General features: G+C 43.1%; 1 protein-coding gene across 17 annotated transcripts in view; it reads left to right on the forward strand.

Moving 5' to 3' along the window:
• The window catches only part of MYT1L (myelin transcription factor 1 like), a 1,655,431-nt gene that overhangs the window by 1,269,491 nt on the left and 359,360 nt on the right, over nucleotides 1–26,580 (forward strand). For all 17 annotated transcript variants that reach the window (XR_011260403.1, XM_069606035.1, XM_069606050.1 and 14 more), the window contains 2 exons: nucleotides 5,479–5,586; nucleotides 14,534–14,745. Coding sequence is in view for 16 of the 17 variants with exons in the window: in XM_069606035.1 (XP_069462136.1) it covers nucleotides 5,479–5,586; nucleotides 14,534–14,745 (320 nt within the window). In the remaining variant the exon portion in view is untranslated. The remainder of the gene's footprint in view (nucleotides 1–5,478; nucleotides 5,587–14,533; nucleotides 14,746–26,580) is intronic.

Genomic DNA, 26,580 nt, shown 5'->3' on the forward strand with positions numbered 1-26,580 from the left:
AAGACCTTCCTCTTTGCGTCTGCCTATGCTCCCCCTCTCCCTTGCTTATCTGCTCAATCCTGGCAGTGTGCACCTGGCCACCCTCTGTCCCCTGGGCCCAGGTACCTGCTCACCTTGCCACCCTTTCTGCACTGCCACCTGCCCACCCCTTGCACTGGGGACTATATCTGTACCCATACAGTCCCCAAATCCTCCTTTTTCTTCTTTCATGCACTTATCAGACTTACCCAGTTCTGCTGGCGTAAGCACAGCACTTGCCACGTGTTGGCTGCACTACCCCTATTTATTTCTCCATTATCTATTATATTTGTTTTTATTATTTATCTGTCTCCCCTCTGCTCTGCACTTTCCACTCTCCCCTTCCATGCACTTTTTCCCCTTTCCCTTTCCCATGCACTTGCATGTTCTCAATGTCACTGCGCCTAGTAAGATTGTTGTTCTGTTATCTCCCCTGTTTCCCCTCCCTTGCCTTGTCGCGCTCTGAAACACTCATGTAAGAGCGCGTTACAAATAAAATATCAATCAATCAATCAATCAGATCTCCCCTGATGGTCTTCCCTACTTGACTCTTTTGTGTACTAACTCTCTAACCTCTGCTATTTTTCTGGCTGAATTTAAACATACATCCATTCTTCCCATCCTCAACAAACCTGCGCTCGAGCCTTCCTTCTCTTCTGCCATGTATATCTAAACTTCTTGAGCATATTGTTTACGTCCAGGTTTCTTCCCATCTCAACCACTTTTCTCTCCTACCTACCTATAAATCTGGTTTCTGACCACATCGCTCCACAGAGACAGCCCTTCTCCATGTGACGAACTCTCTTCTATCAATTTGGTATGCCGAGCACTCCTCTCTTCTTGTTCTTCTGAATCTGTCTGCTGCTTTCGACACTGTGGGCCACTCTATTCTTCTTTTACCCTTTCTCATTTGGGTTTTCTGAATTTTGTTCTTGGATGGTTTCACTCATATATTTTTTACCACACCTACTCTGTTTCTTGGGCTACCTCTCCTACTTTTCCTCTGCAATATGGTGCATGAAGGTTCTGTCCGTAGTCCACCACTTTTCTCTTTCTATATGAGTACACTTTCCTCCATTATTGCTTCATTCGCTTTCTCTCTCCACTTTATGCCGATGATTAACATATTTTTCTTTCCTGTCGGACTCTCATAGATTCTCTTCTTTCTTCTCTCTCTGGCTGCCCTCTTGTTAACCAATCCTGGATGCCTACAAACATCTCTCTCTGACTGTCTACTTGGTTATATGTCCCTACATCGACATGGGTTTTTTGAAATAATGTTTTTTGACAAAATTATTTTTGAAAAAGTCATTGAATTTAATGTTTCATATGTTTGGGGGGGGTCCTCCAAGCCCCCTTCCCCATATTAGAAATCCTACTCCAACCCCCTCAAACCCGTGGTAAACCATTACCCCACCCCCACGACCTGTATATTTCATTGAGTTTTTCTGAAATAATTTAGTCTAAAAATATTATTTTGAAAAAACTCCTGGGGATGAAACAATTCGATACCGCCTACTTGTTATCCAATTCTGGATTCCTACAAACCTTCCACCCATCACAAAAGAGTGGATGGTTGAAAGGTTTAGAATTCATCTTTACCTCAGGCATAGCTCTGGCCAACCATCCACACCGTCGTTCTCTGCCTGCAAAACCATTACAGAAAGGGGAAAGACCATGTGCAAATCAGGCTCGGTCCCGACACAAAAAGGGCTGTCCAGCAAACTGCTTGGTCACATATCTTCTGCAGAAAGACACAAGCAACCCCAGGCATGTTTCGGCTTCATTGGGCAGCATCAGAGAAGTGTAGCGTGGGTCTCTAGGCCAAGCAGGTACACAAACCACATTTGGGCATACCTTTACCATTCAGGGGGACTAGACAAAACAAAAGAGGTGATGGCTGCAAGGTTTAATCTTAACCTACAAACGATCTCCATCTTAATCCATCCAAAACTGAGGTTCTCTTTTTCCCTCGTCGTCTATTCCTCCCCTTATCACCCCTGCTTCTGTTTTCTTTCCACCCTTTTCACATTCCTTATCACCCTCTGCTCAAGATCGCGGTGTTATTTTCGAGTCCTCACTCTAATTTTCTTCCCAATTTCAGCTATTCCTCGTACCTGTCACTATCAACTTTTTAATATTCGGAAAAGCTTGACCTTACCTATCTTTCCACGCTGCTAAGCTTCTGATTTCTGCCCTTGTTTTCTGTAGACTTGAGCATTGTTCTTTCCTTCTTGTGGTTATCCCTGACGATCCACTAGCTCCTTTGTGCTCTATCTGCAGCGCCTCTCTCCATCGTCTCTTTGGTATTCCTACTGGCGATTTCCTTCCTTGATTTCTACCCGCTTGGTTGGTTGTCCTTTGAATCCTGTTTGTTGTTTCATTTTCTATGTATTGTTTTAAAATCTCTTTGTGGCGTGGTTTGCCCCTCCCCCCTTATATGTCCTCTCTTGTCTCCTTCTATTCTCCTCCTTGCTCATTAAGCTCGCGATCAGATCCTTCGATCAATTTCGTCGTCACTGTTCCCAATCTCATCGACGCTCCTTCTTGCTTCTTGCAGTAAGACATTAGAACAAACTTTCTCTTTCAACCAGATCTCTCTTCTCACGCTCTTTTTCACTCCGCCTATTTGGTTTGTCATGAATTGCATTAGGTAAATTCATCTGGATTGTACCATGTTTATCTTTTTTAAAGCGCTTTGGCGAAAGCACTATACAAATTAAATAAATAAAAAATACAAATTTACCTCCATATGGTGCATAATATAAATGCCAATAGCGTAACATGTGATCACCAAGCCTCTTTCTGTCTCTATTAGTCCTTAGGAATACGTTTATGGAAAGTAGGGCACGCTCCTTTGGTTGATGAGAGAGTGGAGTGTGCGCACTACCGGTATTCGCATCAGGTACAATCAGGACTGGCAGATGAACGTAATGCAGGAACAACCTCACCTAAAATACACCCTCCTTGTAGTAGTCCTACTGCTTCCTCTCTTTTCCAGAACATGCCTTTCCTCTTTGCCAGCCATAGTACAGCAAACAGCCGCTCCCCTGATGTTCATCAGACATATCATTGTGCACGTCACAAGCAATTACAGGCGCCATCGCTCATTTAATTATGCTCTGCGTTATGTGGGGTACTTTATTAGAGACGTGATCGCTTCACGTGGACACGCTCGGCGATAAAACAATAATAAAATATGACTTTTCCGGCTCGAGTGAACAACATCTCGCCGGCCCCTTTCAGGGACTCATCGATCTCTGCGTCCTGGGTGCCTTAATGGCTTTTACACGCTGTCATTTGCCGCACATCCCTCCCTGCAAAAAAGACAAAGAACTGAGGTTATGCAAGCGCAGTGCCTTCCGGTGAGAACATCCTCCCTGCCGGCGGGTCGCAGCCAGCATGTTCACCGGCTGGCCAGCAGCGCCATCTGCTGGCGCCAGCTACTTCCCTGCACTCTTCATTCTGTCCCAGTTACAGCAGAGCTATTAGCAGAGGACGGGATCCACAGTGATGCCAATGCGCAGTAAATATACATTCTAAGGCTCAGCTGAACCAGGAGAATATGGGGGGGGGGGGGTAATTCACGTATATACGTAACCTTGTATTCCTCTAAAATAATAATAATCAGGCACTCCAGTGACTAAAAAGTCTGGCTCCGTCTGCATAGGCTGCTGCTAAGAATAATCTTATCATCAGGGAATATGCATACAGACTGGGTACTATTTTCTAATTGGGTGGCTTAAATATAACACCCCTAGAGCAGTGATTCTTTAATCCCAAAAATTCAACAAAATGTTCTCTCAGGAGACACTGAATAGTTTACACGCTTACAATTTAGATGCACAGGCGTGTTTAACTGTCTGAATTCTCGCAATTATGATTATTTTGGAATTGGGGTGCTGTTTTGCTTTTGTTCTCACCTTATTGTTCCCGTAATTTCTGCTGTTTACTTCCCCACCTGTCTCTCACGACCTATTCAACACGTTCCTCTCCATACCACAGTCAAATAGTTAATGACCGCTGCCTTGAAGAACGAGGACGGTAATGGCCCTCTATGTGTTAATACATTACTGAGCCATTCACAAATACAAATATTGCACATGATGCCGCAGCATAAGCTATTGATATTCTTGGCGTGCCAGAACATCAAGACATCATGTAACGCATGCGTAGACAACGCATGTTCCTCCGGACCTTTTGGCCCACGACTCAGCCCTCGTCAGTAGAATCACTGGTGAGGGATAGTAGGAGTCAAGGCTAAATAAAGCACACGTAAAGCCTGACGTGCAGGACAAAATGGCCTGAATAATAAAGGGATAGTGGCAAGCCTTCTATTTGCAACACTGTGCGAAAACTCAGAGCAATATTTAGATTCTGTATTCCAAAACAGCACCAGCTTGTAGCGGGTGAGCCGGTAGGGCAAAGCAAATGCTACACAATTCTCTGCGAAGCGGTCATTCATGAGGTTGGCCATCACCACTACATGGGGGAGGGTCTGGGAGCCGGGTGGTTACTGCATCTGTGTGGGAGCGGAAAGTGCATTCCATATGCAGGTTTGGTACAAAAACTCTCATTCAGGGCGTAAGACTCGCTACGCCGGGACGGGGAGTGCAGACTGTAGTTCAGGTTGAGCGCGGCACCTAGCCCACATCAAGTGTGGCTTGGGGGAAGGATGGGCCTGAGTAGGTACATTTGTGATGACATGCCACTCAGCATTATGGAGAGACCCATGAATGCTCTTGGCACACGGTGTGCCTCTGCCCCATGCTGTATAAAGATGCCAGCTAGCACAGAGATCCATAGATGTAGATTCCATTCCATTGATGCCTTTTGTATGTGAGTACCTATAGCAAGCACTCCCACATCGGGGGCGTACATGGCCGGTAATGGCCTGCCAGCCAGAGCCTAGGGCCGTTACTGGCCATTTACGCCCTCCGACAAGGGGGTGATAGCTATTCACATCCCTGGGTTTTTCCCGGGATGAAAATAGTTGAATTCCTTTTTTTTCATGAGAGTTGGGCTCCGCGCATATTGGACCGGAGCACGAAGCTCGGATCAAACAAGTAAGTGAGGAGGCAGGAAGTGGGTAGGGAAACGAAATGGGATGTCTCTGGGGGCGTGGGTAGGGTGCTGACATGGGGAGCAACAGGGAGAGGCTCCCTATTGCCTCCCCACAATTAAGCTAGTGCCACCCAGATAAGGGCCTTGGGTGGCTAGAAAATGCAGGTTGTACACTCTGTGTTCTCCCCACATTTCCAGCCCCCTGATTGGCTCAGCTCCCTTCCCTGGGTGCAAATATGTAATAATCCACGCTGTTATAGGTGGACTGCATGTCTTCTTCATCAGTGACTTCCTGGTTTGGTTCATACAGCAGGTTCAGGCAGGGTAGACTGAGATGTGCACTCCTTTTTAAAAGCGATGAAATGATGGACTTGCATTTTCTTCCTAAACTTTCAGCCTCTCCGGATGCCCTATTGCTGCAGCGGAGAAACTGGCCAAAGCTCAAGAAAAGCATCAAACCTGTGAGGTCTCCAAATCAAATCAAGGATCGGACCGGGTTTTAAGGTACTGGAGTGTGTTCTCCTCCCTGATGCGAATGTTATGCATCTCGAAGGGTGTGTGCCTTCTCATAAGACATGATTTGCAACCGTTTTCTACATGTTTTGCAACCACAGTGTTTTTGGGATGTGGATTGTTATAAGTAACAAGGTAGCACATAGGCACAAATGCATAGGGGGAGGTTGCAAGGTAGGAATATATCCTGTTTTCTCTAACGTTGCTCCTTGGTGGATAACATCCTAGCATGTAAGAGAGCAATCAGTACACCTGTAGTCTAGAGATCAACAGAACAAATGCACAAACCCTTTCAGCTATCGAACAAAGTCCATGAATGTGTAGAAATCCTCACGCATTATCTGATGAAGAAATGAACAACACACTTTGGATGCTTGTTTTGTGAAGTGAAATTTGGGATTGTTGTGTTTTTATGCTTTTCTGCTGTTTGTTGTTGTCTTTCGCTTTCTGGTTCCTATTTACATTTTGATCCAAGTATATTGTATGTTAATTGTGAAAGGTTTGTGAATTTAAAACGAGAACACAATAAATAAAAAACATAGATGCTTGTATATTTAAGTTAACTTTCTTGGATATTCAACAAGAATACCCTCTTAAAGTACACTGCAAAGAACTCTAGCTGGCCTGTTTTCCAACTTGGAAGTAACTGAAAGGCAGACTCTGAAACATGCTTAAACAATTAGACAGAACTGATGGACTTGACATAGATATGCACTGCAACTTCAGCTGATGCATTTCAAATGGAACACTTGTAGTGTGTGTGTAAAGGGGATGAAAAGCTACAAGACGAAGCAGAGAAACACAATGCTGGCCCATATAGACATGAACAATGTGTTACGTGTTTTTAACATGAAAAGAACATGAGAAGGAACAACACTGTTCAGGGAAGTTGCAATGAAAGAATGAGTGGAGGTAAATACATGCTAGGGTGAGAGATAGAGCAAGCAATGCACAATATAGATAAGAGGGGATAAAACAATATTATGGTAACCAGTAATTACAATGGCAGCAAAAAATAAAGAGACAATAAATTAAGGGGTCAAAATAACAAATTACAAAAATAAAGAGGGTACAAAACAATGACAGAATGAAAAAATAACAAAATGTAGGCAATAAGATAGTATTGCAGGTTTGAGTTTAAGTCGGAAAAAAGTCTAATTAGACTTAACTAAATAAAAACTATAAAAGTGGTCATGAGGTTCAGGGGGTGTCCCCCGTAAAGGGTATTTGCATGGCAAAAGTAGGTAGAAAGTAATATGGGTTAGTGAAAAGACTTTATAAAAAAAACTTAAAAAATAGGCTATGAATTATTAATAGGTCCACTAGATTGCAGTCATAGACTACAGAAACAGACTGCATGTACACATTAGGCTTGATGTAAAAGGTACATCATTGTTTTCTTTTACGTTATTAAGGTTTTGTTATATATGCATTTAGATGTCATGTCAGCATTAAAATCACATATAACCAAAATGATATCTATAGTGATATAAATACATTGCAAAAAAAACATACAGCTGTATGAAAAACCTGAACTTATCCTGCCTGGCAGAATGTCAAAAAACAAAAGATACCTTTAGAAAACTAGTGTTGCAGGAAACATGTAGATCTAAAATGTCATTTCTGGTCCGACAGTGCGACAGTTGATAAAAAAAAGTACTGCTCAGGCATCTGCTTGGAGCACACTACTTGTGCTAGCTGGATGACTTTTCAAGTCCAATATGGATGGCTGGTCTTGCTGTTGTTTGTCGCCTCCCATACTCCCAGAGGCTGAGTGAGCGCTCATCTGATACTCAAGATCAGGAGCCACAAGTCAGGATCCTACTGAGTTTGTTATGTGGGTGTTAAAGTGCAGAGTAAAAAAAATGTGACCAACTATGAGAAGTGAAATTCAAGTTGCCCACAGTGAAAAGAGGTTAGAGGAAAATCCTCCAGGGAAGAAATAATGGAAGAAAAATGCAAGAAGATGGACTTAAATTGTGGTACATAGCAACCCAGTGAGAAGGAGGATCTGCATAATTGATGCAAAGATCTTGCATTGTAGTTCTGGTGCTTTAAATCCCTAATTAGCTCACATCATTTTCAGTACATGCAAAGGACTTCCACCCAGAGTCATTGCATTTAGTGGGAATTCACCCTGCTACTAGCCTGACAACTTAGCAACAGTCCATATCAGTCTTGAAGGTCTGCTCTGGTAAAGCATTATAATAGCACTCATTTTATAAACATTGGCATACTTAACAAAATGTCTTCTGCCCAAAAACATCAACTCATGATGAACATACAGATGATCGATTGCCAAAGTCGTGAAAGACCTTAGGACGAGAATGTATAACATTAGTATGGAATTTTAGTTTTACTTAGTTGATGCACCCATTGAAAATGAATTTTTGCGAAACAGGCCCAGTCTGTTATTTCAAAAGAAAGCAATGATAATGCAAAGTTTTAGTGCAAAATGCACTGAAAGAAAATATGTAGAGCGTTAAACAACATGATTTGACGCTGGCGGTAAATGTTGTTATGAGTACATAATGAATTTTTCCATTCATCTCAGAACGTGGTAAACATGTCCAACAACACTTTGGCCTTCACAGTCGCTCAGCACAACAGAAAAAACAAAATACAATTCGTAAAAGATAACTGCCCAATTTAATTTCTGCATTCAATATCTACGCTAAGACGTATGCCACTTGATTTTATTTTTGATGGTCCCCCTGTCAGTGGGCAATCACTCCTTAAGATAACTTTTTATTTCACAAGCTTACTTGGGGCAGGTTTTCGGCAAATCCTTCCTTTGTTTCCATTTGTGGGTCTATTTGAACACTTTGGCACTGACACAAGTCATGTACATCTGCAAACTGTCATCCTCTCATCTTGTCAATAATGTGGTAACTGTACATTTCACTAAACTGTATAATGATGTACTATTTAGATACAATGTTTGCACAGAACAACAAAAAGGTAGGAATGTTTAGTGTGCAGTACTCACCACCTGTCAGAGATCACTACTAAGTCTAAGTGCCACCATACTGACTTTGTGAAAGAGTCCTCCTGGCCTAGTGAACGAGTCTGCCTGACTTAGTGAAAGAGTCCGCCTGACTTAGTGAAAGAGTCCTCCTGACTTAGTGAAAGAGTCTGCCTGACTTAGTGAGTCTGCCTGACTTAGTGAAAGAGTCCTCCTGACTTAGTGAAAAGGTCCACCTGACTTATTGAAAGATTCTGCATATGTAAAAAGACAACATACTTTAATACTAATAAACATTTTTAATTTCCACACTTTCATCAATTTGCTTAAAAGGTTTACATTATACCCTTAGAAGAGCAGCGATTATTTACTACATACCCCTGCATCAATTACTGCACCCCCTTATTAGCCTTAAATTGGGCTAAAGACTCTGACATAGTTTGTTACAGAGGCAAAGGGTACCCTTTTGCTCAATGCAATCCACTCAAATGCTATTTAGGCCAAGGATAATAAAAATGTTGGTTTCAAAGATAAGATGTCCAAAGCTCCTGGTCTGTGACCCAAGTAACTCCATCAGAGACAGTGACAAGACCAAGTTTCACGTCAAGGAGAAAAACATTTTAGCATGCTAAAATATTATGCGCCCGTTCTTTCCAGAAGAATTGAGCTTGTCCACACTGAAATTGGCCGTAAAAAATAATACTGCCAGCCTCTTTCTCCTGCCACCTCTTTATCCTCAGTGCGAAAATGGAAAAAGAATATGGCTGCCTCGTGGAGACACTACTCATATTAAGCGCTGGAAAGAAAGACCCTGACCCACCTTTAAAAATGTGGCTTTCAGCCTTGTAAAGTCCTACAATAGCGACACATTGTATTTCATGATAGGACCAGGAACATCAGACTTCCTGCCAGAACCATCACCCATTATGGAGGAGCTGACAATCCATCGATGTGTAAACACTGACTTCTGTTCCCCTGCTGCTTTCTACAACTGAGGGAGCACTCCTTGGCTGGGTAAACCATCAAAGGGAAAGGTGGTTTCCCTTTGTAAAGTTTTTGGGCAAGGGGGCGTTTTGCTTCCCCAGTCTTGCATGGCCATTGGGGATACAGTTAGGGGGCATCTGTATGTGAGTGGGGCACCGCCGTGCTTCCACACACATTTAGACAGTTCAGGGTGGTGACACAGAACCAGGATGCACTCTTTTCTTCCTGGTTCCTGTTCATGGGACACAGGAGCAAGGGAGCTTCTGTGGTTCCATGGAGGCCAGCGCGCGGCAAGAAGCGAATCTAAACTGGGGCTGAATGTAAGACATATCTGTATTATGTATGCATGCATGAGTGCCTGTGTGAATGAATGAGGGAGAGTAAGATGCATGGAATGGTTCTGGCTGTGCGTCTGAATGGGCGAATGTATGGTTTATAGGTGCACAAGTGAATGATGTGTGAATGAGTGAATGACTGTTGCGTGTGGTGTGTGCTGGTGTGTTTTTAGCAGGCCGGTCACTTTTTTGGGGGCAGAGGGGTAGGGGATATGATGGCAACATCTAAGAGGCCTAGTGAAAAATTATGCTGTGACAGCATAATGTATTAATGGGCATCTTTGATAAAGTAAGCACATATGTTATATATTTTGGTGTAGCAATCTATCCATTTCTTACTTACTTTGGCATGGCATTCTTTTATTGGCCATCTATGATAAAGCAAGCACGATATGTGATATAACATGGTTACACTGGCATGTTGGTGCAGCTTTCTAGCCATTTCTCTGTGTGGCATTCAATTTTTTTAATTGGATTTCATTGATAAAGCAAGCATGATAAGTGTTATTTTGTTGCAGCAACTCTAGCCATTTCTTCCTTCGGCATAACATTGTGCATAAAGCATCTCTGATAATGGTTGCACTAGCATGTTGGTGCAGCTGTCTAGCCATTTCTTGGTGTGGCATTCCATTTCTTTTGCAGGATATCATTGATAAAGCAAGCATGATAAATGTTATTACTTGGCTATACTGGCATTTTGGGGCAGTCAGTCTAGCCATTTATTTGTCATGGCATGTGTTACTCGGCATCTACAATAAAGCAAGCATCAAAAGCATTATTACATGGCTAGACTGGCCTTTTGGTGCAGTCAGTCTCACGATTTCCATGGCATGTCATTTCTTTACTGGGCATCTATGATAAATCAGGCATTCTAAGTGTGATTACGTAGCTAGACTGGTATTTATGGCACAGACAGTCTAACTATTTCTTATTTTGGAATTACATTTTTTTCTGGGCATCTGTAATAAAGCAAGCATGATGTGTTATTACTTGGCTATACTGGCATTTTGGTGAAGCCAGTCTAGTTATTTCTTAATTTGGCATGGGATTTTTTACTGGGTATCTATGTTAGAGTAAGCATGATGCATTATCACGTGGCTTGACCTGCATTTTGGTACAGTCACTTTAGGTATTTCTTACTGTGAAATGGCATTTTTACTGGCCATTTTTGATAAAGGAAGCACAGTACATTGTTATGCCTGGCTAGACTGGCATTTTGGTGGAGCCAGTTTAACTATTTCTTTGTCATGGCATTTTACTGGACGTCTATGTTACATGAATAGACAGACATTTTGGTGCAGCCAGTGGAGGTATTTGTTACTTTTGAATGGCATTTGTTACTGGGCATGTACGTTAGAGCAAGCATGATGTGTTATTACATGGCTAGACTGGCATTATGGTGCAATTAGTTTGGACAGGTGTTCATATTGTGGCATGGACTTTTTAACAGCAAAGCCAACTGGAGTATGTTCTTATGAAGGAATACTAACATACATTGGCAGAACCAATACAGACATGTTTTCTTATAGTATGATGACTGGCATTATGTACAAAGGCATTATGTACAAAGGCAGCATGAGTATGTTCTTATAGGGGAATACTGGTGAATAATGGATCAGCCAGCATGGCAATATATGGGCACATCCAGTGTAAATATGATGTTTATATTGTGGGGGTGACATTTAATTTAACACAATGCCCATTGACAAAGTTGCCCATATGTTGACACATGTTTAGGCTGCACACAGGGCGCTCTTCTTAGCAGGAGATTCTTCCTTAAAAAGAAGGATAAGGGAATGATCCTATATATTTTCAATGGAGCTATCTCACTATGACATTATCTCCGAACATTAAGAAAATAAGCCCAGTTTTGATCTGAGGCCAAAACACGTGTCATCATATGGGCAACTTTGTCAATGGGCATTGTGTTAAATAAAATGTCCATTTGCAACTGAGCTTTGGAATTTGGCGCATTTGATCCAATTGATCTTTGATAGTATTGGAGTGTCTGGCACACCATTGGGGTACACCATTACACTTTGAAAGAAAAGAACGATAACAGCAACTGACCCAAAAACTGTGCACCAGAAAATGTTGCTACTTTACGACAAGCAATTGTGAAACTCTTCATACTACAATACAGCGGAAATCATATTTATATGGACCTTCTGCTGTGTGACACTGGTCCACACCTAAAGCTCAGTAAAATCTACAACCAAAAACCACAAAGCAACAACGTCCTTACTGCCCTCCCCCTCACCACCCTCCCTCTCCATCCTCCCTTCTAATCCTTCTTCCAGCTCTTGACTACTAAAATCTTGCAACCATACACTTCCAACTCCCTTTCAGACAACCGAACAAGTTTACTATTATTAACAGACTCAATCCATTTTCTATCAACAACCGTTCTACCCACTCCTCACCCCACAAACCTGGAGGCTGTCCATATGGCTAACCTGCCCCGATCTGTATCACCAATAACAGAGATTTTTATATTGGCACACAGGTAATGGGTACTTCTGATTTGCATCCATCAACACCACAGATTTCCGCATCTGGCCTCCTGATATCTGACTAACACACCATTCCATCCTTGTTTACAGAGCTAAGCACATTGAGACCAACATTATTGGCAGAAAGAAAATCACAATAGTACACACATTCGCACATGAACACATTCATACATAGGTGCACTCGGGCAACCCCCATAGCATGAATTCATAAATACGAGCACTTTACACATTAACACTTCACGTACCTGCTGACACCCATTGCTCAGCAGCCCTGACTATTTCATTTAGACTTTCTCACTCAATTGTGCAGAGACCGGCACTGTAGTGAGTGCTAATGGTGTCAGCTGCTGGACAATATGGGCTATTATAAGCTTGGATGCCCGCTTTATGACCCTGGGCAGAAGTCAATCATCCTGGCTCATAAGAGTCTGCATTGCCCGCAGCTGCAGGCAATACCACTTAAATAATGTACCTAAGATTGTAAAAATATTGAAGCCTTTTCATTGAGACTTTAAACTAGAGTAGCTGATAGGCATCCATTGAGCACCCCTGAAGGAGAGAATGAGACAGCAGTGTACTGCAATGATTATAAGCCAACTTTATAACCCTGCATGTTACTACAACGATTGTCTACAACACTGACACTGCACAATCTGTTAAAGCTGGTATTGAAGAAGGCACAGTCCAGCTACCACAGGTGCAGTCAACTCAGGCTAGTGACTGGTCATATGATTTTGTTGTGATGAATAGAAATATGTGGACAGAGGAGCGGTGAAACAAATCATGTAGATAGCGCTAACAGGTTTGGATTGGTGAGCAGGCGAGGCAAAATTGAACAACATCCTGAAAGTCCAGAGACATCTGAAGAACAAACTCTGGTCACAGAAGGACATCTGGATAAAGAACATAGATGATTCTATGCTGGATTTACAAGGGACATTGTTTGCCCCAAATCAGTAAGTGGATCGACAGATGAGACAATGGGCCTCATTGCGACTTTTGCATAATGGGTCAACGGGCTCCGCTAATGGAGGCGGACCTCTTAAACCCATTACGCAAAATTACGAGGTCCCCTCGCGGGACCCGGTAAGGACGCCTGGTAAAACCAGGCATCGTTACCGGGTCCCGCGAGGGGACCAGGGAGCTAACAACGGGCCAGTCGTAATCAGCCCGTTGTTAGCTCCCTCTCCCATTCCCATTGAGCCCTATCGGGGCTCAAATGGGAATGGGGAAGGTCCGGGCCCGGGTTCCCTGAAGGAGGAATTACCGGGCCCTGCAAACTTGGAATGGCCTGGTAATTCCCCATTCTGGGAACTCAGACCCGGTTTTGGTGGCAGCCATGCCGCCAATAGCAGCATGGCTACTGCCAAAGCATAATGAGGCCCATTATGTTCTTTCTCTTTGAGTGATCATTGCATTGCACACTTATAAGAGAGAGAAATATTTAAAGTCACTCAGCCTCAGCCACTACTCCATCACTCGTGCCCCTGTGGTAAAGGGCATGTCAATGGCATAGGCTTGCACTTAAGATCTACTTCATTAAGACACATATGACAGCTGCCGAGAGTAGAAGCAGCAAGTGTACATGTTGCCAATTGTTCATTTTGTACAAGAAGATCTTTTTAGTTGTACAGATAGGTGTCTTCCAAGTGCCATGAGGTTTATGACAAGGTCCCTTCCTGCTTGATATGGAGGGAAACCTGTGTGGTATGGTGGGCAGGTACCTGGCATGTGAAGATGAGAGGATCACCTGATCACATCAGATCCCCGAGTAGCTCTCTGTCCCATCAGGTTCCATGTTGCACTGTGCCGCGTCAGTGGGGCGTGCACCCCATGCCTAGATGTCTGACTCCATGGGTCCCTGTCTTAGGAAAATGTAGATCACTGTTTTTCCCAGAGATGTCCAATCACTTCCATGGACGCGTGCAGAGAAGGACTGGGCATTCCTTCCTGAAGCAACTCCAACTCATCAAATATTTATAAATGTCTTGGTTTTCGAAAGGTTCTCATGAAATGTTGTGTGATGGCGCGACGTGTGTTGATTGGTGGATTGGATTGTTTAAATACCTTAATCAATGCTATGAACACACTTTAATCACAATTGCAAGACACTTACAGTATATATGTTTCCATTTTTTTAGGCCGATGTGTTTTGTTAAGCAATTAGAGATCCCTCAATATGGTTACAGAAACAATGTCTCCACGACGACGCCGCGCTCCAACCTAGCCAAGGAACTGGAGAAGTACTCGAAGACGACGTTCGACTACAACAACTACGACAATCATGGCTACGGCAAGCGGGCCATTGCTCCCAAAGTGCAATCAAGGGATATGTCACCCAAAGAGTATGATGGTAGGAGGTTCCGGGGACTCCGGAGACATGTTTGCATGTAGATGCACTGCCGTGTGGGTGAGGAGAGCACTCTCATGCCCATATTGAGATATGACTTCCAAATGGAAATGGCTATGCATGGTTTGCCCAGAAACCTCAGTCTAGTAACGTTGTGTTTATATGAATATTTCTAGGGATGCCCGCTTGTCAACTCACTGACTAGGGACACTGGGGTATGTTGGTGAACAAGACATTTGTCGAGTCAAGCGTGAGAAACATTATCGGGAGGGTAGCTCAGCGGGAACGTGCTCGCCTTGGAAATAAGACGACATGAAGCAACACAGGTTTGATCCCCGGGTCCGCGCTTGGAAACCTCTGGGTATTAAGCACGTTATAAATACGCAACTAAGCCATATTCCTGTAACAGCGCCTCGAAGCCCCTGGGCTGTGTAAGCGCTTTAAAAATGCAAATAAAAATAAATAAGAAGAGGCTTATCACACTATACTTAACAAAGTAATTGCATACATCAAAATAAACAAATTAGCACTGTATTACTATACTAAAACACGGGTTTAAGTAAAGTATGGGAAGGAAGAACGAGTATATGGAGGTGTTTGCAGTGCAAGTAGCCCCCTGGGGCACCCCCTCTCCTGCCTCAGGCTCTGCAGCTCATGGTTAACACTTCCTCGGGAAAGGACGCTGCACGAGCTATTGCTGTGACTTGCATTGCATTTTACACCATTTCACCCATCTTCTAAATAGAACAACAACCTTGACAGTTTAAAGCACGTTGGCTGGTGCTAGGTTTATTTTGCCACATATAAACATAAGTGCCAATGCCAACCGCGCTGAAAGAGAACGTGGCACAAAGTGGAACAGTTTGAGTCAGTCTGACAGATCATTTATGCCAGAACAGATGGGTTTGTGTTTCTGTATATGTGAGTCTGCATTAAACTCGAGTACCAACTTCGGTTGGGTGATACTAATTGTAGGTAAATGTATATGATTTTATATGATAGGTTATTTATAACGCACTTAATACCCACGGGTTTCTAAGCACGGGCCCGGGGCTCGAACCTGTGTTGCTCCGTGTCGTCTTGCTTCCAAGGCGAGCACGTTGCCCCTGAGCTATCCTCCCGAGAGCGCTCAAGTGAAAGTGCTATACAAATTACTTATTATTATTATTATTATTGTTATTATTATTATTATTATTATTATTATTATTATTATTATTATTATTATTATTATTATTATTATTAAATGTTAAATGAGTGATCCTCAAAGGGATTTCTGTATTTGGAAGTGCATGCAAGTACTCAGATTCAGGCAATCGCTAAGAAAACTCAAGGCATGTGATGTGGTCAAGCCCAACAGACGTGCTTCTCTTACTCACACACGTGTGGACTGTTGTTGTGCAAACCCCTGACGGCTTGCACCGGGTCTAATATCTAGTTAGTGCAAATAAAAATAACACATGCTTCCCCCCAGGAACGTTGATCCACCAAAAGATCAGGGGTCGCAAAAGTAAGCTTACACATCCAATGGCATCACATGACCCGAAGTCGCATGACCTTCCATCCTGATGACATCACAGGAAGTGGAGCCATGTGAACTTTGACCGTGATGACGTCACCTGAAGTTACACTGTGTGTGTAAATAAGTAAGCCTAACATTAATAAAATAGTTTCTAATGCAGACACAGTGCTATTTTAGTTACCAAGCATTGTTGAATGAAGGCGCTGCCTCGATATGCCGCGAGTGAGGTTGTGATATGCCAGTGTACCCCCAGCAGATTCAATGCACGCTGAATATAGAAGCGACATTCCCAGGTGCTATTGAAATGTGCCGATGGGGGGCTCCTATGTGGGGATACCGCTTTTTCATGCCAAGTACAGCCTCACGCGCTAGATATATTTATAGTATGCAGGGGTGCAGCAGTGAGGTGGCCATCATATGCCAAGTGCGGTCTCACATGTGCCTGGGCTGCCATTTTGTGCCAGAGAACCCCAAGTGCTACCATTCCGTGCACAGCCACTTCCTTTCAGATCATCTAAATGCCACAGGGTTGCAGGCCACCTGGTGCCGATCCTGCTAACCATGGGCGCCCTCTTCTCACACACAGCACCCCATTTGCTACTGACTGTAATTTGACCTCACCTCAACACCGTCAGTCATGTCTGGAGCCTGCCTCCAGCCCAGATGGAAATGTGTGCAGTATTTTTAAACCAATTGTCAGGATGTGAACTAGTTCAGAAAAAATACAGCAGGTGGTAAATTGCCTCTCCAATGAGTTTTGCACACCTTAAATAAACAAAAAACGGACAGTCATAGGAAACCTCAAGTTAAAGGGCAGGGATGCTGCACGTGAAGTACTCACCGAGGCTACACACGAGTAGGGGCCCCACTGGACATGATCTGCAGGTAATGGTAGAAAATTGTGTTTGTGCCCCATTTAAGGTCGCTTCTACTTGCTCTTATTTCCGGTGCTAATTATAAGCATTTGTCATATATGCATGCATTGGGAATTATAGTGGTAATGATTTTGCCTTCAGCGGTAATGTTTTTAACACCAGTGGCAATGCATTTACCACCAGGAGCAGTACATGTATCAATGCCGGTCATTTCAGCACAGGCGGAAATGCATTCTCTCTTTCTGTAATTGGCGGTAAGGTATCTCTGGCACTAAATACCATTAAGCAGCAGAGGTAAGGATAGTATCCTGTCTGTAATGGGGTGCAAAGCATTTCAGAACAAACTTTAAAGGCATCTTGCACCCCCTCCCTCTGCCGCAACAGCCTAGATAGCCTTCTTGATCTAAGTGTGGCACTCTTGTGAGACGAGGCTACACTTGGTAACCCCGAATGGACGTCCATGCTTCCCACAGTTGTCACTACTGGTCCCAGAAAAACTGACCACGTTGTAATGCAATTTAAAAATACAGAACTTAGCTCTAATTAAGACATTTCAAACATAGACACACAGGGTGTGGGCGACAAATAGACCGTGAATTGATGCATGTGTCCAAGGTCGGACTGGGACAATACATAGGCGGAGCCCTGCCCCACACGCCTCATCTAAACCAAAAGTGGCCCCCAAGCCCTCATCGGTGAATCGCGTCAATTTACATAGGCCTCACCACAACCCAGACCTTCCCCACTGCCAGCCCAGATAAAGGGAGTGTTTTGGTTTCTTTTTATTTTTTTTTATTTTTTTTATTTTGTTATAGCTGAATGAAATCAACTTTTCAAAATTACATGATAAAAAAGGTCCCAATACATGATTAACATACACTTAGGACATATAGTAAAGAAAGCTGAACGAACAAATATCACAATTTGCAGAATAATACAAATACTTCAGCACAAGTTACCCTTTTAAGAACAATCTCAAGGGATAGAGAACCACATCAACTCATGTACATTCAACCAATTATTAGTATGACTGTTCATAAAAAAAGTTCACAAGGTAATATAAATTCTAGAAAGTGCACCAGTGCCTTTATAACCGAAAATCTGGTACTGTTGATTAGAAAACTCCATATGTCCAAATCGTCCCATTGCATGTGCACATTTAGCAGGTTCGTAAAATATTTTGCCCGTATGTCTTCCAAAGCGTGGCATGCAACTATCACGTGTTGTAAAGTCTCTTTGACACTGTGACGATTACAAAACCGACAAAAGTTTAGTTCAGGAGGAATAATCTTCCGCCTCACCAACACTTCTCTCGTAGGCCACAAGTTCATTCTCAACCGCAAGAACTTGGACCGAATTTTCGCAGAGGGACATTTTAGTAGATAACTTGGCGCTTGACCCAAACATTTAGTGCCAAAGATTTTAGAATTAAAATCTTTGTATTGTCTGCAACGTTCATAGTTCTGGATCCACTCCCATTGATAATATTTTGTTTTAGCACGAATTGGGTTCTCCATCAGCAGCTGTAATGATATATCAGCTTCAGACATAGCATTTAATACAAAGCCACGCCATCGACTAGGAAAGGCCAAACCGGAGGAGGTCAAGTAGCCTGCAATCGTACTCATTATATTGTTCTCACCACCACCAAGAATGCATTTTCGAAAGAAAGAACACAGTCTCCATTTGACCCTACTAGATAATGATTTGAGCCCTAATTCAAAACGCAGTATGGGCAAAGGTAAGCAGTTTGGCAAATTTAAAACCTTTCTCCAAAATGTGGCCTCAAGTTTATTCCAAGCTTGGTCATTAGAATACAACTTGGATTCTACACCATATAACAAGATGGGGATGACTTTTTGCTCATAATACATAAACAAGTGCCTCAGTGTAAATTTCCCATACTTATAAACGAGTATTTTTGCCTGTGACAGCAGCATTGACAGTTTTGACTGTGACACAGTCGAATGTCTATTATCAATGATGGTATTTTGGATGTATAGACCCAGATATTTGTATTCTGACACAATTTCTATTGGTTGTTGTTGTAAATACCACACTATGTTTAAGCTCTTAGCTTTCCCTCTTGACTTACAGACTAGAATCTGAGATTTTTCCAAGTTGACTAGAAGTTGGTTCTCCTTAGAATAGTTAGACAATGCAGACAACAAGTTCTGGAGACCTCTAGGAGTTTGCGATATTAAAACAAGGTCATCCGCATAAAGCAACCATGGTATGCGCTGACCACCAAGTTCAGGAGCATCGGACAAAGTATGCACGAAATAACTCCCCATATCCAATATGAACAAGTTGAATAATATCGATGCTAAGCTGCACCCTTGTTTAAGTCCCAGGAACGTTGAAAAGGAAGAAGATAGAAGACCTTCAAAAGAGAGCCTAACACGCATAGACGTGTCCGTATGTAGTTGGATGATAATTGACAAGAGAGAAGAAGGGCAACCAAAAACTTTTAACTTATAAAATAGTAAGTTTCTGTTAATAGAGTCAAAAGCAGAACGAAAGTCAATAAACGCAAAATATAAAGGTTGCTTCCTAAGTGCATATTTCGACTTCAACATATTTAATGTGATCATGTTAGGAAGTGTGCCAAGTCCACTCACAAAACCTTATTGAAAAGGATCTCTCTGAAGGCATTTTTTTGTCCAGTTTTTCAGCTCGCGCAAGATCAGCTGAGAAAAGATCTTACCCGGGACATCCAAAAGAGAGATCGGTCTGTAACTTGTTGGGTTGGACCGTTCACCTTTCTTATAAACCGGAACAACAATAGATTGCTTCCATGACAGGGGAATTCTCTGTGAGGTGTTAACATGATCAAATACGAGACAAAGGATATCCGCCCAGATGTCCGGAAACCGTTTAAGGTGAGCATTGGATAAGCCATCCGGGCCTGGGGCTCTGGAATTGTTGGCTCGCTTAATAAAATACATGATGTCTTCTCTGTCAAAATGTATATAGAAAGGAGGGAGAGTATCAAATGAGATTTTAGAGAAATGCGCCGGAGGTTCAGCAAATAGTTTAGCATAGTGCTGTATCCACCTTGCTTCAGACACATCATTTGATTGAACCGCCACCTGATGTCCTGCAGTCACTTGGTTTATGATGTTCCATGTCTGAGCAGTGTTCTTTGAAGCCAAGGTTTTCAATATGCTAATTCCATCAATTTGATAAAGCTTTGCCCTCCTTCCTCTTATCCAATTTCTATATTTAGTTTTGATACGGGACAAAACAGTTTGTCGCATATGCAAAGGGAGCTTAAGGGCTGCTCTCCTCTCAGAACGTACCCTAGCTTTCTCAAGTCTAATTTGGTGATCAAATATGTGCAGATGGGGGGTTTGTTTCACTTTCTGTTTAATGGACCCCGGTTGGAATGCCTGCATTAGGTCATAATATGGTATAACTGGCAGAGAGTTTTGGGATGCTCCGTGATTAAGTTGAGCATAATAGTGTGTCCTAAAGGCTCCCAACGAAGACTCGGTCCATATTAATCTATTTCTAGCCGGATTTATGTTGTACGAGCCCGTAAGAAAGAAAGGTTTTGGTTGGTCGATGCTAACATTTACAGACAGAAGCATACATAGCATATTATGGTCGCTCATGTCTGAGTCAATTATTTTAAATGCTGTTACCTTGTTAAACATCTGTGCATTAACATACATAAAGTCAATGATGCCCTCGCTATTAGCACGATGCCAAGTAGATCTTGGTGGCGTGTCTTGTGGGAAGGCACCATTTAACATGAACAAGTTTCGAGATTTGACTAAGGTTGACCACATACTCAAGCGATTTTTTTCCAATTTGTCTGGAGGGCCTAGGCAATGCAGATTTAAATCACCAGCAAGAATAATAAAATGAGACGAGCCCTCGAGCATCACTATATCGATAGCCTTAACCACAGAATCCAAAAAGCACTCATCAGAAATGCGCAGCGGGTTCCAATACACATTGATAGCGGCACCCACAAAGTCCTTGCCACCGATCTTTGTCATCTGTAGAAAAGCATTTGGAGAAAACCAAGGTTCAATTTTCAGACCCACGGTCTGTTTCACCCCCATCAATAGACCAGAAGTAGGACGTCCCAATAGACCCTTCTCAGCTGGTATCAGAGTGACATCATAATTGTTCCATGTGGGAACACTAGTAAACCATGACTCTTGTATCATAATTATGTCATGCTCTAATAGCTGTACACTCCCATTATTTAGCAGATGTCTGTTCCCTCTCGAATTCCAGCTTACAAATGACAAACAAGGTTCTGTAATTTCATCATGCTAACGTTGATTGATTTTAAACTCACAAGTGCATGCGGGATGAGACAGTGCTTGATTTTTGTTTGGTGTATGTTTTAAGCTAGCCGATTGTTGTAAGTGTATAGAAGAGTCTATTAAATCAGATTTAATTTGAAGGGAGAAACCCAAGTCTAACAATTGTGATTTGACAGACCAGAGTGTGTTTACTACAATCCTTGAGTTTATCCAGAGTGTTGACGCAGTCCAGTTAGAATTGTCAACAAATTCAACAAGCTCGATGTCAACCGTCCCAATATCATCGAGCTCAGGAATCTCACTAAATATTGCTAGCACCGATGCACGATTCAAGTTATATTGCTTGACAGGTTCAGGCAAACAACTAAGTGTTAAAGCATGGATCGCTGGCCGCTTTGCACAGATACGCACACGTTTTGAAGTGTCAACCTGAGGCTGCGGGTTCAAGATTGGTTGGACTGGTGGACAGACTTTATCTTGCGTCGTGGGAGGAATCTCAAAGAATTTAATTAACGAGGACTGAATCAACCTTTCGATGTCACTAGCAGACAAGGGCTCAGGTTCCAGGGTGTTTTGTGCGTTAACGGCTGATGCCTGAGACACAACTTGTGCTGTGCTCACTTTAGTAGGGACTTGTGAACTTGCTGCTTGAGGTGATTGTATCAACGTCGTAACAGGTTTATGAACAAGAGCCGTTTCACAAGGTGCCAAAGTTAAGCTTTTGAGAGCAGGCTTGGCTACCATATAGTCATCAATTGCTTCCCTTAATTCTTTAAGCCGTACATCCCTAGCTCCCGCTCCTGTCAAAGTAGCATTATTTTTAGACATGTCAGTAGCCACACGTATCAGCTCATTTAGGGGACTATGGTCTACAACCGGGGGAACTACCACCGGATTTGATTTCGCTTTTTTTGACTGTGCCTGAAGAGCATATTTCTTTGATATTACTTTAGCGGCAGCTAAAGTGGTTGCAGCTGGTATAGACAGGTTCTTCACAAAAGATTTAATTTGTGAGGCACATTTAGTCACAGATTTGATGTTTTTTGTCTTTTTCGGTTGAGAAACAGCTTTATTCAGCCCTGTTTTCACTTGATCAGCTAAGCTTGTGTTGACATCAAACAATGGATATGGTGTTTTTTTTGCTGTTTAGCTAAAATTTGGATTGTGGGGGTAAAAGGGTCAACTAAAGGTGCTGGAAAACTTGGTATGGGTTGATATGTTTGTTGAAGATTACATGTCACTTGAGCCGAGGTTTGCGACATTACAGACTTCCTTTTTTTAGAAATGGAGCCAGCATGCCCCAAACCAATCAATTTGTTAGAATGTACAAGTTGTTCAGCTAATAGCTGGTTTAATTGATCTGAGTGTGCATCGGCTTTTGTAACTAAAACTTCAAACAACTTTGCTAACGCTATAATTGCCGTGTTCAAAGAGGTAAGCGCAAATCCTATGTTTACACTCTGTGATTCTGCCCTTCCAAACTCTGGCATATTGTGTGAGGGTACTTTCCGTGGAGTTGGAGCTAAAAAGGATAGATTTGCTACAGAATTTGCCACGCTGATGTTCGTAAACAAGATAGGCGATTTGGAAAGATTTTCCGGTAAAGTATGATTTAGTAAACCAGAGGCATTTATGTCAAGATCAATTACTGGCACCTCGCCCTCATCCGAAATAAATGTCTTAAAGTTTGATGCATCACTTATAGATATAACAGGACTATAAGCTATTTTATCACACGGCACAACAGCACCAGTCAGTACGTTATTAAGCAAAATGCTATCTGTAAGCGAGACATTTTCCTTGGCAAAGTTTACTATAGGTTCAGTTGAAGAGGCAGCTTTTGCAACCTCTCCCGTCAAAACATCCTCCATTATACTGTTCTTATTTTGTTGCCCATGTGAAGAATCCTTTTTTATAGCTGCAATAGTTTCAACCAAACAGTCATTTACTTTCAAAGCATTATCCCTGTTATTAGAATCACAGGGGATCTCATAAATGGATTTAGAACAAAAAGTTTGAATGTCCATCCCATCGGATAACACTGCTTTACTTTTGGACATCACTTTTTGAGTCCTCACACAAGGAGTTGAACTCAATCTCGTTTTATTCAGAGTTTCCGCAGCCACGTTTGGCACGGCATGGATGCTGTTCGTAAAAAGAGCAGCAGTAGCAGGAGGCATTCCTGTTTTTAAAGAGTTGATGCCTCATTTCATTTTTGCAAGGCACAAACAGTCAGGAACAGATATAATAGCCAAGAGGCTTCAGTGCAATGTGGGGCACGGACAACTAGGCACTCACCACACTCTTGGGCTATCGGCCGAGGCAGTAAAGCGTGTTAGTTTTATCTTTGCCCTTTCACCCTTCAACCGCCCAACAGCCCAACAGAAATGCAGCGCCCTTTTCGCTGCCGGGCTTATCGCCGCGAGGGTGACTCACGGCTCCTGAAATAGCCCTGCAAAGTCACGTGATCCGTCACGTGCTGCGGGCTGGCTCCGCCTCCTCCAGGAAGCGGCAAGGAATGAAAGATTCGCCAGCAGGAGCTGTGTATAGCTCGCAATGCTGTGCAGACAGTAGTACGTTTTCTAAAGCAAAACAAAGCTTCTCCAAGCAGCAGTCACTCATTTGCTGCCCCTATCCCCTGTCATTTGGAGTCTCACCTACCTGTGAAAGTCTTTTGAGGCCTATAACTATCCCAGCGCCACCTGCACACCTCAGCCCTACATCCAATAACTTCTCCCTACACCTTAAGGTCCTGCTAGAGGGAGGCGACTCAGGGGCACAGTCAGCAGCATCCCTGTCACCGCCCCCCACCCACCCTCCATGCACCTCAGAGTCTGCGAGGGGGGGGCATGGCAGCAGCGTGCATACGTCCAGTCATGGGCAATGCTGCAGGGCCACCCAAAGCGAGGCAGGGTAACTGCTGTTACCATCAGCAGGCCTGGAGAAGGGCAGCACAACCTCCCCCTCTTGTCTGCCCCTCTCCTTCCCCCAAGCCGGAAAGACACACAGTCTGTGCAACACAATACTGAGGAAGGGTGAGGTGTGAGCAATCACCTCACCCTTCCTTCATGCAGCAAGGTGCTAAGCACCTAAGGAAACCAACAGGCAGGCAGGGATCAGGTTCAAAGACCTGCCCCCCCCAGGAGGCCAGATAGTCGGCTATCCGGCCGGGGGCTGAAACATAACAGCCCCCACTACTATACAGATCAAAGGCCCATGGCTTCTCTGGGTCTTATTAATACAGAGTGGCATGCTCTGGGAAAACACAAACAGTTTGTGGACCCTGAACGGGGACCCAAACACACTGGAGGTGCACTGTTTACTCAGTGCCTTCCAAACCTTTGCTTCTTTACCACAAAACCCTCCCACCCTACAAATAAGGGAGAAGAACAAAGGAAAAGAAGTACAAAGCACTGTACGGTGCCCACAACAAGTCGTGGGACATGAAAAGGCAGGCACTGGCCAGAGGGGGGTAACCCCAAGTTCCGGTGCCCAAAAGTGTGATTATTGTTATCTCCATAACCATATCTGTACAATTAAAACCTACGGCATTTTATTGCCAACACTTGACAAACAATGTGTGAGCCAATTATTCTGGGTGAGGGTATTGGGCAAGCAAGAATGTATGCATGCATATGGGTTCAGCAGTTACTGTCTGTCACCTGCACTTAAGTCTCTGATGCCATCATGGAGGGGTGGGAGGCATTGATGAGATGACAGGGAAAGGAAACAGGTTGTGTGCAGATATAGGAAAGCGGGAAGAAGCAGTATAGGGACCTGGGAAGGGTCAAAGAAACGTCAGACGGGTGGCCATGGGCCTGCACGGCTTGAGACCGCAGCACTGTAAAGGCCTCTCGCCCATTAACGTGTTCCTCCATCTGTCCACGCACTCGTTTATTCACGCACTCCTCTACCCATGTGTTCCCTCATTCATCCTCCCACTCGCCCAACTGTTCAGTTGTTTATTCTGTTATTCAGCCCCATCAGTCACCCTCATTCACCCCTCCACTCATCCAGATATGTTTATGCGCTCATTTGCCCACTCACGTATTCATCCACCTGCTCATCCACCCAGAATGTCACGTGAACCCCTACTGTGAATGTCAACACACTCCAGTCGCGACCTCGAGGCTTTCCGAAGAAGGGATGCGAAGAGGCATGTTCGTCACCTGTTACGTGCACTTATTTATTCATCCATTCATCCATCCACTCATGCGTTTGTTCGAGTGACGCAGTGCTGCATGCTCACCTCCCCCACAGTACGTAACGCACCAGCATTTAGGAATTCCAATACCAGCCCATAGAGCAGTCTTTGTAAAAACATGTGCACACCTCCAAAGTAACATGGCAAATGCATGTCTTGCACATTGGTGTTTATAGCACTTAATATTGGGGTATCCTACCTTCCACCTCCCCCATTGGAACCAGAAAATGATAGAGGCCTTGGGGCAATACAGTGATGTGCCAAAGATCACACTACTTGTTCAAGTGGGGAATCCTGGATTAGAATGCAGCTACTCAACCACATCTGCTCTACAATATGCAGGATTTAAATATATATATATATGTATATATATATATATATGTATATATATATATATATATATATATATTCAGTAACAAAAACTGTGTTAAAGGGACGTTATGATTAAGTTGCGCTAATAAAAACCTATGAAATTCAGTAAAAAAACTTTGCTAAAGGGATGTTAGGGTTCCATGTAAAAACGAAAAACCCCTGAAATTCGCCAGTTATGGTAAGTTAAACAACCATAACTCGCGCCACCACTGTGCACTGATAAGACTAACACCCAGGACATCACAGATGACATCACAAATGTCATTGATGACATCACTGATTACATCACAGGTCTGACTCCCCCTTTATTCCTTTACTGACATATCTAGGGCACATGGTTTTCTTCAATAACAGGCAGGAAATAACAATTGAAAAGGTACTATATAATACATCAATGACATTTGTGATGTCATCTTTGATGTCCTGGGTGTTAGTCTTTGCAATGCACGGTGGTGGCGCAAGTTATGGTTGCTTAGCTTACCATAACTGACGAATTTCAGGGGTTTTACTTGGAACCATAACGTCCCTTTAACAACGTTTTTTACTGAATTTCATAGGTTTTTATTAGTGCAACTTTACCATACC

The sequence above is a fragment of the Ambystoma mexicanum genome, chromosome 4p (assembly GCF_040938575.1).
Source record: "Ambystoma mexicanum isolate Mex_15411 chromosome 4p, UKY_AmexF1_1, whole genome shotgun sequence".
In the NCBI taxonomy this organism is placed as follows: Eukaryota; Metazoa; Chordata; class Amphibia; order Caudata; family Ambystomatidae; genus Ambystoma; species Ambystoma mexicanum.